Consider the following 17,481-nt stretch of genomic DNA (forward strand, 5'->3'; position numbering starts at 1 on the left):
AGAAAAATGCTGTGTTTTTGGATCATATACACTCTCCCTCTATTTCACATTATAATCAAGTCCCACAAAGGCTTAATGGGTTCAAATTTCAAAATCCACACTGGTAGACAAAGCACCACTAGTGACTGTCCTTGTAATGCAGAAGTGACAGAGGCTGCATTCACACAACACAAACCACCCTGCAAAATTACCATGGTTTCTAGGGGTTTTTTTTTATATACCATGGTCTACCTGATAGATGATCAAGTGGTTTCTATTTTACCATGGTTTCCATCCTCCCCATTAAGTCCTCCTACAGTTGGCATGTATCCTATCTGACACTGTGCCTGAAACTCAACCTCAAGGAGCACTGTTCCCTTCCTACATTGCCTGCCTCTTCCATATCGGTCCACACAAAGAGACTGGATGTCTGGAGCAGCTATTGCAGTTGCTGCGCTTTCCAGGGGACCCTGTGGTATTTTCATATGAAGGATCTGGAAACATAATCCTGGGCTCAGGCAACAAGATAAGCCATGGTGGTACAGAGAAACCATAGAAGCTATTACCATAGCTACCACAACTGGTTCAGATAACACAACAGAGCAACTATGGTAAAAAACAAAACAAAAAACCAAACACACCATGGTTTGTCATGTTGTCTGATCCTAGTCAGTGTTGGGTCTGTTCTAACACAGAAACACTTTCTTTTCTACACATCTTTTGAGGGTATAGCAAACCTGCCTTCTTTTCCATCTGTTGCTGGCTAGCTTACTCTTACTGGACAGTTGCTATGTGATTTCTGGGACGGGGCACTTACTCCTACAACATGTGAAGCTGTTTAAAGGAAAACAGATGCAAACAGGATACAGAAATACAGAATTAAATCAATTTAAAAATGATGGCTTTTCATAGCAAAATCCATCTCACTTCTTGACAGAGGCTACGAAGGTATATAAATAAAACAACCAGACGGACTGGACTAATTAGAAATCATGCAATTGATAGAAGGCTATGAGGTCTCCTAGAACATAGGGCTAATTCTTATTCAGGCAGGAAACTAATGTGTGGGCTGTTCTACTACAGACTTCAGGAGTTGACTTAACTGAATGGGTATATTACCTCTTTGATCCAGTGACGATACTCATTTACACCAAAGGTTTTCTTCATCCAAAGACCATAAATATAGCCAGAGATTCCCTTCAACACCCACTCATCTGACCTATAAGCAAAAAAAGAAATAAGGACTCCATTTCTCTTGATTCACGGAAAAGCATAAACCCAGAAAGTAGCAGCTCCTGCTTAATGCTTTCCTGCTATGAACGTTTTAGCAGCTGACACAACTTTGGCTGGACATCTAAGTAAATAAAAGACTGATGAGCTGTGAACTAATGTGTGTGTCCTGGCAACAAGTGAGACTCATGAACATCACAAAGCTACTGAAGAACTAGTCAACTTTGCATCTGAAGATTACATCTGAAATACATCTAGCGGTTATTTTAATGGCAGATTAATTTCACATTGCATCTGATAGGAGTCAGATCAAGAGCTTAAAAGATCATACCATACTAAAACCTGAACCAGGAACAGAAGTTACAGGTTCAAATCCCCACTCTGCTTTGAAGCTCTCCAAGTGCACTTCAGCCAGTCACCATCTCTTAAACTAACCAACCTCACTGGAATGCAGTTGGGAAGAAATGGATGGTATTTTACAGCCACCGAAGTCCAGTATTCTATCTACAAGATCATACAGGTGGTAACAGTGACCAATTATACATCTACCAATGTTAATTAAAAATACTTATATTCTTCCACCAAAATGAATTTCCTACATGTATTTCTTCATGACTTATTTCTGGGTCAGCCATCCTGGAAAATGGCAGACAGAAATGCATGCACCAGAACAGAGATCTCTGTGTTAAATGGATTTCTCCACTGGTCTGAAACACTTCAAAGTCCCCTGCACATTTTCTTTTTAAAGGAGACTATGGCAGGTCCAATAACTATTGTAGCCTCCTCCTTTCCAGCAGCAATTCCCCCAACACACCTCACCCAGACCTCATAAAAAGTAAGGGCTCCAGCATTCACCTGAGTCTCTAACCCTAACTAAAGTATTTTACTGGACACAGGATTCTCAGCTTTTTCCTACAACAACCCTGCTTTTGAAATTCACTTTAAATCTCTTTTTGGTATCTTTACAATAAGGCAGCTTAGAGTGCAATGTAATGCATGTTTGGCCAGAGATAAGTACTACAATTCCTAGCTACCCAACCATAAGAAATGTGTGTGTGTGTGCCCATGCGCGCACACATCAACCTAATTAAGCATTTCTATGTTATATGTAGTTTAATGTATACATATAACTATATGTTATATACATGTATATATGTAATATACTTATACAGAAGTATCTATATATGTTATATAGGTAACATATATAACACACACTCTTTAATATGATGTTATATTAAGAAACCATTTTTGTGTGACCGCTGTGATGGCCTTAGTATGAATTTGCATGATGTTTAGCAAAACTAAAAATTCATATACTTAAAGACAAAATTGTATTTTTGCACAATATATTTCATTTTAAGATATACTCACCAAGACATTCTAGATATAAAACAGCCAAAGAACTGCTGAGCCAGAGCCTGAGCCAAACACCTCCTGGTCAGTGGAGTCTCATCTATTATCATTGCACTGTGTAAAAGGTTGGTGCTAAACAAAAAGCAAACATGCAGTAGTGAAACATAACATCTTTCAGAACCAAGCACACTCCCCCACCCATTTTAACAAGTAAAACAAAATGTATTGCTTACTTATAGCACTTTCTTAACACATATAAGATGCACATTCATTCATTCATTCATTCATTCAGGTAAAGCAGCTACATGAGAGAAATGCACTGTGAGCCTTTCCACAGTGGTGGACAGTTCACTCTTCTACATCCGGGGCGACTTCTGAAGTTCCTCAGAGGTACAGAGGAACTTCTCTAAGCACTGCTTCAGGAAAGCAGCGCAGTCCAAAAGGCTCCCCACTGAAAAGTATCCAATACTTGCCACATGTACTTTAGACTACAGCTGCAGGATGGAGATTGGAAGAATGTTAAAAGCCATCAACATGCCTAGCTACATCCCACAACAGTCAATTTAGAGATCATACATATTTATGTTACCGGCATTTAAAATGTAGGCGATATGTTATTTACAGTTCTTGTCATATCAATAAACTGTAAGACAGGTTACCTGTGGTATTATTCTATAAGCTAAATTAAAATATTGAACTAGCCCAAAGTCATTCCTTGTGAAACCACAGCCAAATTTTGGCCATAGTTCATGTCCAAATCTAACACCATCCTTGGCCCTTTACTTTATGAATCCTGAGTTACTTTTATTTGCTTATTTGCTGACACGGACTAGTGATTTTGAGTGAAATATGATTTTGCCAATGAAGTAAGGCCAGTTAAAGCAGAATGAGATGCAGTGGGGCAGTCTGCATGGTCAAGCCAGCCATAGACCACTGGGGATAAGCAGAAGAGATGCTGCTGCTTTATCTCCTAAACAACTGAGTGGTCCAGGTTTGCATTTCATGCTCAACAAATCATGAAGGGCCAATCATAGCTTTCTTGAATAAAAACTAAAGTGGTGCACACACGGGTGGCAGCACATTTACTCACTCATATTTGTGCAAGACAACCCATGAGTTTTTAACCCTGAGGTGCTATTATGCATGAACCAAGTCAGTATCTCTTTATAAAAGATGGAAGATACAATAACATGTAGTAAATATCCAGGCATTTCTTAAGCCACAACAAGAATAATTATATGTACTAACCTAAAAATGCTCATAGAAGCATAAGCAGCGACTTCAACATAAGCTTCATCTACAAAAACCGTTTTGAAACAGGAGTAAGGGTAGCGACAGGTAAGTATCTCTTCATAGAACTCAAACACTTCATGGAGATATGATGTGGTATGTTTCAGCAGTGGGAGAAGCTGTGGCAAACAAAAATGAGTCACCTGCAACAACAAAAGCAAATCTTTTAAAATGGAAACTATCAAGTCACAAAATATTAACATTTGCCATCTTAAATTCTGCACAAGGAAAAACTGAAGAAATGAATTCTGATCCTGGTAGCTGTACAATAGCAAGACGAATGGCTGTTCGCAGCTTCTGATTATGCAAACGAATGCAATGTTTAAACTTTCAAAATGACAGGAAAAGAGAGGTAATACTCGGATTAATAGCATGGTCTGAGGCTACAGAGAGCAGCCTGTATGAAGTAAAAAGCACTATAGAGTAAGCTTTTGAGTACCACATTACTGCTAAGTCACTGGAATCCACTGCAAGTTAAACACACACTTCTTTTTCAAAGGTATGGGAGCAGATGTAGAAAAAAAATGAAATGTTCCAAAGTAAAAAACAAGGCAAGAAATGGAAGAATGTGAAAGACTGATATTTTAACTTGATGATCCTAGCAGTCAATAACTTAGAGCTTTATCTAACTGTAGCCTTGAAGACTCCAAGCAAACAACAGTAAGTTTAAGAACAAAATAAGAGAATTGCCTTAAAATTCATATACAATCGATGCAGTTTGGGATGGGGACTCTTGGCTGCTGTTGATTTGCTTTTGTATTTATTGTTTTTGCTTGTTAAATATGATTATTTTGTTGTTTATTTTGTTGTGCTATGGGGCAGTATGAAAGTATAATAAGAAGAATACTCCAGGAGTAATACTTTAATTATTGTCAAGAACTTCTCACCAAAATGAATCCAGATCAGTTATGAAAAGTACTGCATAAAATCAAGTGAAGAGTATTACCTCATGCATGTATGGATCAACAAGGATTTCAAATGGTCCAATAGCCAAAGAAATGTTCGATGCTGCAGTTGGGATTGCCAGCATGTAATGGAATGTCTTTTTTCTCATATCATGAGTATACACTGTTTCCACTAAGTCTCCATTTGAGACAGCTACCATTGTGGCATCAACTGTATACTCCAATTTCCAAGTACATAGTTCAGAATATGAATCAACACAAGGAAACCAAAACCTAGAGATAAAAAGTTAGGATGTTAAAAAGAATGCACTGAGGTGAGACACCTAAAATGCTGTGTTACTTCATGTGGAGCCATTTAACCCTTATCTTTACCAAAATTATACAATTCTGCAAGCACCCAAAATATATTACAAAACCCTAGCTAATTTGGGACTTTCACTCAATATTAAAAGCTTCCATCATGCTCAACAGAATGCAGCACTAGACTGGATGTACACATATTTAAGACATTTCTTAAAATTCCACTTCCTGGTAAAGCTTCAGGAATGTACAAATTAGTCAATTAGTGACACTGATTGAATGTGTGTGCACATTTGGTTGGAATTTAGGATAAACATTACAACCTGTGGCAAACACATCAACTATTCTCTAAACCTATGACATATGTGCCATCAAGGAGAACATGCATCTGTGTTACGACTTCCTGTTTAGTTAGACCACCTCCTTTTAAGCAATACTGTTCCAGATCTTCTGATTTTTGGTTTTCCAATGTTTTCTTTTATAAAAATGAATCAAGGAAACATTGAAAAATCAGCTAGGCAAACTAGGTTTTTTCAAAACTACTCCTGCAACACCAGTATCGACAGAAGGTTTATTTGCACTAGTAGTTAAAACACAGATGTAAATTTTTGATATTGAGAACAGAACTAACAGCATAATTAATGGAAGATTAATTATGATTTCACTGATATTGAGATATTAAGAGCTACCTTTGTATATGTTTCCACTAAATTCATATAAATATAACAAATATATCAATACAAGGAGATTACTATGTAAATTAACAATCCTGTACACATGATGAAAACAAGCCACCATGACTTGTTTTCATTCCAGTGTGTGCCAATGTGAGCTAAGCACCTCCCTAATCACCTGCCCAGACATGGTTTGTCAAGTCACCTAAACCCAGGTGCCATGGCTTGTCTGAGGAAGAAACACTTCCTAAATAACCCATGGTATGGGCATGTAACCAGCATGTGAGTGGACAAGGAGGAAAACCTGCACATGCTGGGAACTGAAACAAGCCTCCATGGTGGAGTGTATCATCATGTGAATGGGCCTTCTGTGTAAAGAATGTTAGCTATCTGTTTAGCGTACATTCTTGAGTTGAAAAGCTGCAATTGGCTGTAATTCCCAGCAAGGACACCTATCATTATTTACTTCCTACACATCTCTGAAGTGTTCCTAAGGTACTTCAAAAGTACCCGTGAAGCAAAATAAGACTGTATCTCTAACTATCACAGCATTTTATTACAAAGTCTAGAACATTTTAATTAGGATTTCTCCAGTTAGGGACTGTGAGGATAAGACTGAACAATGCTTACCTTGTAGAATTTTGATATCCACAAGAGAAGACATGTGCTCCTCTCTCTGCTAAGCTGCCTTCCACATTAGGTACCACAAAATGAAGACCTCCCTTGGGTTGGTCCAGAGAAAAGTTGATATGTACTTTTAAGACTTTTAATTCTGCAACAATAAATAACCCACCATAATTTTCAGTATGTGTGCACTGAGTCATTGTCAGAAAAAAGCATGGCAAGCCCAGCCTTAAAATTCAGACTTGCAAAAGCCTGGGTTCATAACATCAATGCACTTGAGAAAAAAGATTAAAATCAACACAGACTAGGAATTCTGAGTGAAACAGGATTTTCTGTTTTTAAATATATAAAGAACATTTACAGAGGATTTTTCTCTTGACAAAGGCTTTCTGATATACAGAAACTAGTCAATGGTGCTTGAAGAAACTCCAAGAACTTGTCATAAATTTAATTAATCCAATGGCTTGTCTGATCCACAAGCCCTCAAGATCAAACATGACAACGGCCCTGCAGGGTCCTTGATCCACTGCCAACGCACAACACCACACATGCAAAATTATTATACCCTGCTAGCAAATCTGCAGCAGTTTCACTTTAAGAATCAACAGGACCTCTGTACTTTACCATCAACATGTTTCCGAAGCTCTGATGGCACCTTAATACACAGCTCCCCATTCCCAGCATCAGGATCCACAGCACTAACTGCAGCTGCATATGCATTGGAGAAGTAGTTGAGATTTCTCCTGCAAAAAGGAACAATGCAGTAGTCTGTTCAAGTCTGAATTCAAGTTAAACTTGGGGGAAAACAGACTTCAGGGTGAGGATAACTCCTCTCTACCAGTACAGCTTTAAAACACAGTTTAAAATAATATACTCAAACAATAATTATGAAACTCTTGTCTTCTATAGTAACTGCACTGCTGAACCAGAAATGATGCTCAACAGCCACAGGGCAGTTGACAGAGACAGAATTTACACCATTTTTCAAAGTTGCAAGAATTGTACGGCTTGGATCTGATCTGAGTGGTCATTTAATAATTTTCGTTCAGAGAGTCTATTTCTTGCTCCACAGGGGTAGGAAACCAGGAGTTTTTACTGTTTGTCATGCTGACTGGGGCTGATGGGAACTGTAGTCCGATTCATCTGGAGATTGTCTAACCTAGACATAGCTTTACTGCATGGGCAGATGGGCAAGATCTGACAGCCAATGCAAACAGAGACTGGATATGCACAGTGAGAAGTCGCCTCCACAGGATTATGGTTATGTCCTATGAAGGGCTTTAAAAAGCCATCACTATCCATTAGACCAGGCAGCCAAATTGGCAGCCAGTAAAACTTCCACAGAATACGCTTCTGTCTCCCCGCATTTGACAAAAGAATTATTTTCTAAGTGACTACAGACTATCTCTGTAATTTAAATCATCTGTATTGCGGTGATAAACTTTATGAGTTGGCCTATAATACATAATATACTGAGTGTGATGCACATAAAGGTTTTTCTTTGATATATTAAGGTCTGGACCAAAATATGCATGGAAATTCAGAGCTGAGAATCAACATTCCAGTTCCTAGCCACAATGCATCCTATTCATTAATGCTAACTCATCTACATCCTGTTACACTCTAATGGTGGTGATTTCACACTCAATTGAATTCCTTGCCTGGGTAGCTTTACACCAAACCTCTTCTTTTCCAATGTGATCAAAAGAACAACAGAGAATACCATTCTTAGTTTGGGTGTTACAGTAAATGTTGTACAGAACTGGTTTACAAATGTTCCTTTTTAATGAACTATACTCCTAAAAGATACTTTACATAGACATATTTGCCTGCAATACCAGTAATATCACGTTTGCAGTAAGTCAATGAAATTAAACTCGTAAAACAATGGACAAGCACTGATTTTTCCCCTTTAACCTGAAAATTTATTTAGCTTTTCATTACTGCTTTTAAAATATAATATGCCTAATATGAACACTATCCAGAAGGCTCAAATGTAAAAAAAAAGCAATCACAGTATTTTCTTTCCCATATTACTCCATCCTTCTCAAAAGAGCAGTTGCTGGGGCACTGTACAATTAAAGGGACTGAGCCAAATAAGAACTTCACAAAACTCAGACATGATCTCATTTCAAAGCTTTCCTTCCACATCTCATTTTCCTCCCACCACATACATTATGCTCTTTAGACATCTGTCTTGGTCAATTCAACAGGCTAACCTGAATACTCAAGGATGGTCCAGGGCCTTCAGAACCTCAGACCTCAAGCACAGACCTCCTCTCTTCCACCTTTTAGGGAAAATATATTGGGGCATTTAAGAGTAGATATCAGCTCAGTTTTTGACAATACTAAGAATGGTGCTCTAGCTGCGACATAATGAATGTCAGAGCAAGGAGTCATCAAATGAGATAATCAAGTGATTCTAGCACGTGATGGTAATGCTTATGTGAATCAGCCCTAGTTATTCAATCTTTGAATTCTGAATTGTCTAGCTTACCCAAATCTCAAGACTCCAAAATGCAACCACACTGCTGAAAGAATGCCATCTAAAAAGGTTGTTAAAAGTATCATGAGCTTGATTATCTAAATAAATCAACCCCCCCCCCCCAAAAGTCCTTCCCGAAAGTCTTCAGGCACAGATGTTGGAGAATCTTCAGCTGAAGAAAGCTGAAAAATTATTATTCATAATACATCCTCATTATTTACACTTGGTACACAAACAGAATGGTCAAGAGAATACTTTCAAAAACCCTGATGGAACCCAGAGGAACATGTAATTTTTAGGGCTCAAAGGCCCAAGTCATTTAGCAATTTAGAGGTATAGGGTACTGATAGACTGTATTCCCAGCAAGGAACCCATATGAGAAGGCATGCTACCATTTTCTGTATCTCCTCTGAATATATATTCAGAGGCAGCCCATACTAGAAAACACAACAATATTCTAGCCTTGAGGTTACAAAGACATTAAAGGTATTTTTTAATTATGAACGGATCACAACAATCTTGCAAATTAGTAGGACAGAAGCCTGATCCCACCACTGTCATTTAGATATCCCAAGGGTGAGTCAAAGCTAAGAGCATCATCACAATGAGAAGGAACCCTATTCTTCCCCAAAGGTTTCCACCACCTTTGTCAGCACCATAGCCCTACCACAGCCTTGTCAGAACACAGCTTCAGCTGGATTCCTGATCACAACCAGGCACTCAACTAACAAGAGGCTGCGCAGCAGTACATCAAAGTAGGGCATAAACAGAATTTTAGTGGCACCAGTATAAAGGTCCCCATGGCAGCAATATATAATCACCCATCTTCAATCTCCTAAGACCTCCCTGCCATGAAAGCACGACTGGCCAACATCATATTTTCTTGTCAGGTATCACCATCATAGTGCTCACTTATTCCATATGGCTTCTATATAGCCTGAAGTACATGATCCTATCTAATCTTGAAAGCTAAGCATGATCTGGCCTGGTAAGAATTGGGATGGGTGACTTGACTGAATGATTCTATGATAATTGTTGCAAACTGTCCAGCTTCAGCTACAGGTGATACAGAAATGCAGTAGCAGTAGTGGTGGCAGGAATAATAACAACAGCTTCTTCAGTGCTATAACACAGAAGGTTGCAAAGGTAATAATCTGGTATTTATTGTTAATGACTATTGGGCAGTTGTGCTAGGGAAACGCCAATGGGAGACAGAAAAAAGACGTACAACTAGTTTTGTAGGACTCTTTGCGTTTAAGCATGTGTAGCATTGTGCCTCAAGTTCCAGTTGAAGCAGTTTATGTGTACATTTGAATTTTTCCAGAATCACACACAAGGACAGCAGAATGTAAGCAACAATAAAACAGTTCTTAATTTGTATCTTTGTCCCAATGATGTTTCCATCTTTAAATATTTTAGTGATTATGGCACAGAATAAGAACCAGAAATTAAAATTAACACAATTCTCATCTCTGATATTAATTTTGAAGACCCTCATTTCAACTCAATTTAAAGTAAATATGATACAGGATTTTTTCTGCTTCTAATTATCACTAAGGGACAGCTTTCTAGAATGTCTCTATTAGGAAGGAACTTGTGGTTAGATGTAAAATACCAATGGGTTCACAGACAGGGACAGGCCAAATTTTAACTAATGAAAGGTAGATTTCTTAGAATAGAGGCTAATATTTTGCAGAAACCTCTGTTTATTTGTTCTCCTTTCTACATGTGGATTGGTCCTGCTCAAATATGTTACTCACTGTAAGAGCTATTTCCTTAGAGGGCCTGTATGAAGCATTTTATGGATCTCTTTGTAAGTATCACAACATAAATGGTTGTGTCTGGAGTGCAGATCTGGATTAAATCTCTTGGCTGTATATCCTTTATATTTAATACAAAAGGCCTGTAGGACCACCTGACCTGGACGGCCCATTCAGCACAGACTTGTTAAGAAATTCTTACATAATGCTCAGATTGGAGTTTGTCAAGATTGTGCCTGCTGCCTAAAGAGACTGGGAACCGCGGGTCAAGAACATGAGACCTGTGTGCATAAATCAAAATGTCCTTTAACTAAGGATACTATTTCCTAAGAGAAGTTATTCTTATTGTTCCTGCAGAAGCTTTTGTTTTGGAAAAAATGTGAAAGCTCTCCTCAGGCCACGCACCAACCAGTGCTAGATTTAGGAAACAACAACATTAAACTAAACTATCCCCACAAAACCAGTATTTGAGCTAGTTAAGCAGCTGGGAACTCTTTCACACTTCTTACTCACAAAAAAGGCTAGTTAGAAAGTTGATCTCTTAAAAGTATTTTATACAAGTTCTGTGTACATTCTGTTAATGAAGATGCGAGAGCAAATCTGTGATCCCAGTTTGTTGTTGTTTAGTCACAAACTTGTGTCTCACTCTCTGCAACCCTATGGACAACATCCCTCCAGGTTCTCCTGTCCTCCACCATCCCCTGGAGTCCACCCAACCCCACACCCACCTCCACAGTGACCTCATCCAGCCACCTCAACCCTCTGCCATCCCCTTCTATTTTTGCCTTCAATCGTTCCCAGTATCAGGGCCTTCTCCTGTGAGTCCTTCCTTCTCATTAGGTGGCCAAAGTATTTGAACTTCAGCTTCAGTATTTGTCCCTCTAAAGAATAGTCAGGGTTGATTTCAGTTGCATCAGTGATCCCAGCTGCATTCGTCTTAATGACACCCTAGCCTGTGCCCACCCTCTACTGCCCTAGTAGCAGTGAATTGTTTATACATTTTCAATATGCATGCAAAATCATTTTACAGTGGCACTGAATCTTCCAAAGGTGTCTGGGGAAAAACTGCACTCCTGAACTTTGCAAATACTCTACAGTGACACTTTCTTTGCCATTAACACCTTTTCCAAACTTGGAATTCTGAGTTCAAGAGTGTAAATTCTTTCAAATTTACCTAAAATGTAATCTCAACTCCCAAAGTCAGAGTTCTGTTTCTTATCTTGAATCTGGGGATCTGAAGTGTCCTCTGGCCTTAGACAGTGTCTAGAAAACCAAATGACTGCTCTCTTACCTACTCTGGGAGAGGCTTACGAAATTATAGTACACTTTGCAAAGTGAAACCCACATAGTAACACGTCTTGCCTCACCTGAAAATGGCAAGTCACATTACTCTTACTACACATTACCAACACATGCTAGTGAAAAAGTATAGCCTATAATTTAATGTCTTACTTCTGAGTTTCTTGAGGAAATTGAAGCTGCTGACGATTGGATTAAAATACTCTTCATCCAACCCTGGCAAATTCTTATTTCCTTTTGCAAGCTTTCAGGGTTGGCATACCGGTCCAGTTCAGATGCAATACCAAACTGTGGTTTAGTTCTATGTGAAGAACCTTTGTGCTCACAGAGTCGGTCCTTCACCCTCCCACCTCCTCACACCTGCTCAGCCAGAGTTTGGATTTATATCCAAACTGGGCAAACTGCGGTTTCTATAAATCAGAACTGCAAACTACATTGAAAGTGTGGTTTGCAGTTCGGATTTGTGAGCATCTATGGTTTACCTAGTTTGGATATAACTGCAAACTCTGGCTTGCCACAAACCCAGAAGCAAGGGAAGGAGACAGACCACACACTTAAACACGAGGCTCATTTACACAATGCCAAACCATGGTTTGGTATTATATATGAACCAAACAAATTTAGATTGTTTCCCAACATTTAACCTGGCAAAACCTTAAGATTCTTCTTTGTCACTTCAGAACTAAACGAATTGTTCTTCTAGGCCATTCCAATTCTGAGGTTTAATTACCATTTGAGAAAACTCAAGAACATTTCTCAATAAAACTGTCAAAGGAAAATGCATGCTAAGACCTCAACCAACCAGAAATATGACCATAGCAAAACATTTCTGCTTAAACAGAAGAGTGCTGCTGCATTCCTAAAGGAGGTTTCAGCATTAACAAGTATCCTAAAAAAAACTTATACAGCTGAAGAATAGCCACCAACAATTTATGCCAATGTTCCCTTGCTATCCAGACACTGATGAAATTATGAGCCAATACTACATAGAAGATATAGTGGTAGTCTAAGTCTATTTATTCACTGTAAGTCATCCTGAGACATTCTGTAGGGGATGGAATAAAAAAGCTTCAAATAAATAAATAAAATAAGATGTGCAGGCAAAAACATAACTGTCTCCTGAAAAACAGTAACAGGTCAAAAGATTACAAGCCCTGAGAAATTTAATGCAGTAAAACCCATCTATCTAGTCTGCATGTTTCATTCAGACTAGATAGTAAGTCTAATAATGAAGTATATGATTATATAATGAAGTATATCAAAAGTGGAAGATGTGTGCTATCTGAAAGCTTCCATACCATCTATGGGCTATCTGTCAATTATATTAATTTCAAATAATGCAATTAAATTTAAATTATTGCATCTATTCCCAAAAATTCAGCACAGAAGCATTTTTAAGATACTGAAGGAAGTATATGATAACCTGTAAGCTGGCCTGAGGCTGCTGCAAAGGACAGCATATAAATGTTTTATTAAATTAAATTAAAATTAATAAATTAAATAACCTGCAATTTAATAAACAAGTGCTTCAATGGACCAAAAGTAAGGCCAACTTGAAAGCTGTCTATCACATTTTTGTTTTTTGTTAGATAACAGAAATAAAACTAATATCATCCTTTCAGTGTGGTGACCCAGGTGGTCCTCAGTATTTCATGTGTGATTGTACCAGAGTTCTGTAAAAAAGGCAGCCTGATAATGCCAGCTTTATTTTCAATTTCTGTTCCAATTTTGTCCAGTATGGAATATTCCTTTTCACAACTCCCATACATTGGTCCATCACCTATCTATACCACACCTGCAAGATCGCTCTTGGTCAGTGACCACTAACGCATACCTCATCAGTGTACACATGAAAATGGAGAGGGGGGTCTTTGTTCTGCATTAAGATTCTTATACTGAATTGTGCATATGATGGCAATGTTCACTCTGCCAGTTCAGAGATTTTTCTGGAATTCCGGCAATCTCAGAATAATTTGGTGTCATCAGCAAACCTGGCCACTGTTCATTCCAATTCCAGACTGGAGAAATTATAAGACTCACTCACCACTACTTTACATTCTGCATTTATTAAACAAATTTTAATTTTGGGCTTAAAGGAAACTGATAATCTGAAATCCACTTTCTTTCTTACCATGAAAAATATTAATTTTGATTTCAGATAAAATAGCTACTATGACCCATTTACTTACTGTTTTGATTCATGGTGACAAACCTCCAGTGTGGGATCATTATAAATAAAAGCTGCTTCCAGATCATTGACTCGCACTCTGTATATTCGACATTGTTTACTGTTCAGCTTGATTCTATTCAGGTTTGCAACTGTGGGAAATATTGTCAACTCCACATGACCCTACAGAGATTTAAAAAAAATCAGGAATGCACTGTTAAACTTGTTTAAAATATCCTTAATGAGCAGCATGTTTTGTACTGAAAATATTTATATGAGAAATGATTTGGTTTTTTTAATGAAATTAAATACAAGCCTCTAAAAAAGGTTAAACAAGACTAGCTTTTCCAAGGCCACTTCTCATGTAATGCTTTTTAACCAAGTTATTCTATGGTACTCTAGACCAGTGGTTTTCAACCTTTCCACAGCTGGGGACGAACAAAACCAGGAAAACCACCTTGGGAACCACTGAAGCAGAAACAAAAAGCACCATACACATAATACAGTATTTTGTGTATTAGTTTCCAAACACAATACCGAAGGGAAAGGAAGGGAAGGGGAGGGGAGGGGAGGGGAGGGGAGAGGAGGGGAGGTCTCTCAAACAACCAGAAACCAAGCAACAAAAAATGCCAGCAAAATAACAAAATTGGTGCAGTGTGGCTCTCAGGCAGCTCCCACCGAGCCGTCTCTCCTTGCTCTGGCCCTCCCAGTGGCACTGCCCCCACCTGAGTGAGACCAACCAAGGAAGAAGTGGTGGAGCACGGCTAGTCCCCATGCTGGTCTGCAGCGAGTGGGATGTGCCCCCCCCCCCACCACACACACAGACCAGCAAGACATCTCCTGTGGACGGGCACACCACTGCTCTAGGCTGCGTTGAAGACACAGAATAATCCAGCTCTACCCTTGGGGTTGAGGATCTGTATGAGAATCCCCCTCCCATCACAGCGAGCATGGAACGAACTATTGCTTTTGCTTTTCTGAAGTTGGAAAACTGACCTTATAGAAGGGGGTAAAGGGAGTGTTTGGGGAAGCAGAGAAAGGAGGAGATCAGGACTGCCATAATACAAGGTATCCTGATGGTGCTCTAGTTTCTTTTTCCCCTGGAAACATGTCAACTCTATAGTTGATAGGACTGAGCCCTGAAGTGCTCTCTCCTGTGTTAGGACTGAAAATGTAACTAACGAGTTGCAACATAAACTTTGCTTAACAAAAGGAAACCCAACATATATGAGAAATAATATACTGCTCCATGGGTCTCCTCGGAGGCAAATGTTCACTCTACTATTCTTTTTGCAAAATTTGCCAAATGGCTTTTGTTCACAAAAGCACAGTAATGCAGAGGCTCTCAACCCCTAGTGTACAACCTTAATTTAAGTAGGCTGTAGGAAGACTGTGGAACACAGCCAAGAATATCTGTAGTTGGCCCAGCACTTGATTTTTTTCTTTTTTGATAACAGAGATCAAGGTCATTTTGACCAGAACTTATACGGTGCAAAGTACCTGCACACATTTATTAAGTAATCCACTAAGGCCTTAAGTAACTTTCAAGTGGTCCACAAAACACAAAAGCTAAGAATCACAGATTCCACCCAAATATTTTTAAGGTGCTTTGTGCTGTAAAGACGACACCCACTTAAAGCGACCCTGTGAATGAAAGCCCTCCAAAATGTCCTATCCATGACATTCCTGCTTATCTGTTCTAAGCAGCCATAACTCAACCCAAAATACATATTGTAAGATCTTAAAGAGCTTCCCTTGGTTATCTGGTTCTTCCCTTTCTCTTTATCATTTTTATCCTCTCCTACTCTCCAAGGAGCTCATGACAGTGATTATACAAATATTCCATTTCTTCTCAAAAGTACCTTGTAAGGTAGGTGTCTTGCCCAAAGTCATGGGGGACGGGGGAAAGGGGACTGGGAACATCCTAGCTAGAGTACAATTTTAAAACAGATTCCCTGATCCAAGTCCAACACCTTCGATCAGATCACACCAAGTCCTGTTTTGCCATTGTCCCTGTTCCATTTATTTACTCCCATCTATTTGGGAGCTGCTGGTGCTGCCATTCCATGAATGTTTCCTTGCAAAATTGAAACTGCAGTTATTGGTGTAACTGTATGCATACACCACATCACAAGAAAGCACGGCTACTAAAGTAGTGACAGCAGATACAAGATGGTAAAAGCAGTTGGGACAGCAGATTAAAGCTGGCCTGGTCTACCTAACAGCTTAAGTAACTAGTTGTACTTAACACATTTGTAAACATGAGAATTGTTTACGGACCTTTTTAATATTGTTCTGGCAGAAAAACATGCTACAACAGTTGCTTATATTGATTCGTTTTAGATTGCAAACTTCATCTGTGTTACTGGAAAAGTTTCTCTGTCTCTCAATCCAAGTGTAAGCTCCTGCACAGGTAATGTCAAGTCATTCAAGCAAGCAACTGGGAAGGGTATTGCAATTCTACAGCAGCAACTCCTTCCCACCAACTCTTAAAAACCCACAAACAGAACTAGACAAGCTTTTTCATTCTAACTGAGCCAAAAGACAGATTGTTTGGTAGCACTAGTTCATCCAAAGCCTGGGAGTGTTCACATAAAAAGAGAGCATGTAAAATACATTAACAGTTCTTGAGAACACAAAAGCTTGTGAAAAATAAGCATATCACTGAAACCCACCACTCTCAATCAAAGGTGAAGAAGCACAACTGTTCATGCTCCACGGTATGAAGAAAATATCCAGCAATCTTCCTGGCCTTTGCAATTTTAGGACTGACTACTGCAGAATGCTCTATCAAGGCCACCCATAAACAGCGTTCATAACATAGCAACCTACAACCTGCCAGAGGTAGCGATATATAAAACCTGTGCTGAGCTAAACTCAGCTAGCTGCATGTTAGCTTCTGAATGCAAGTAAATAAACTAGCACTGGTACTTAAAACCATTTATAAATCACCTAGATTTTGAGAATAATGTGTGAGGGGGTTAATAAAAAAAGAAATGGAAGAAGCATTGCCTATCTCACAGAAAGCACCAGCCAAGCTGCTGAGGTCACCCAAGAAAATCCTTCTCCAAATATCAACTCATTTGCAATATTGCATACAATGGAAAGAAAGTCAGTGCGGTGTAGTGTTAGAATAATGGAGTGGGACTCAGATCTAGGTTCTAGTTTCTACTCAGCCATGTATATCACAGGATGACTTTGTGGCAGTCACTGACTCTAAACCTAAACTACTTCACAGGATTGTTGCAAGGATAAAATGAATGAAGACAATCACATAAGTTGCCTTAGGCTCCTTGGAAAAAAGGGGTGGAAGCTAATAACATCTGAAACAAGGTTTTATCCACTGTAGCCCTGGAACTGGGGAATTTCCAAATTTGCTTTTGGAAAATACTTAAGGCAATGAGATTTCGGCTAC

The 17,481-nt window shown here is 38.9% G+C and overlaps 1 protein-coding gene across 1 annotated transcript in view; it reads right to left on the bottom strand.

The window, feature by feature from the left end:
• TAF2 (TATA-box binding protein associated factor 2) overlaps positions 1-17,481 on the bottom strand; it is a 61,990-nt gene that overhangs the window by 41,315 nt on the left and 3,194 nt on the right. The window contains exons 3-9 of the mRNA XM_044421815.1: positions 14,089-14,249; positions 6,980-7,098; positions 6,362-6,503; positions 4,799-5,030; positions 3,811-3,995; positions 2,581-2,694; positions 1,099-1,198 (exon numbers count right to left, since the gene is read on the bottom strand). Of these exons, the coding sequence (XP_044277750.1) occupies positions 1,099-1,198; positions 2,581-2,694; positions 3,811-3,995; positions 4,799-5,030; positions 6,362-6,503; positions 6,980-7,098; positions 14,089-14,249 (1,053 nt within the window). The remainder of the gene's footprint in view (positions 1-1,098; positions 1,199-2,580; positions 2,695-3,810; positions 3,996-4,798; positions 5,031-6,361; positions 6,504-6,979; positions 7,099-14,088; positions 14,250-17,481) is intronic.

The sequence above is a fragment of the Varanus komodoensis genome, unplaced genomic scaffold (genome assembly GCF_004798865.1).
Source record: "Varanus komodoensis strain SLA01 unplaced genomic scaffold, ASM479886v1 scaffold12, whole genome shotgun sequence".
NCBI classification, from domain to species: Eukaryota; Metazoa; Chordata; class Lepidosauria; order Squamata; family Varanidae; genus Varanus; species Varanus komodoensis.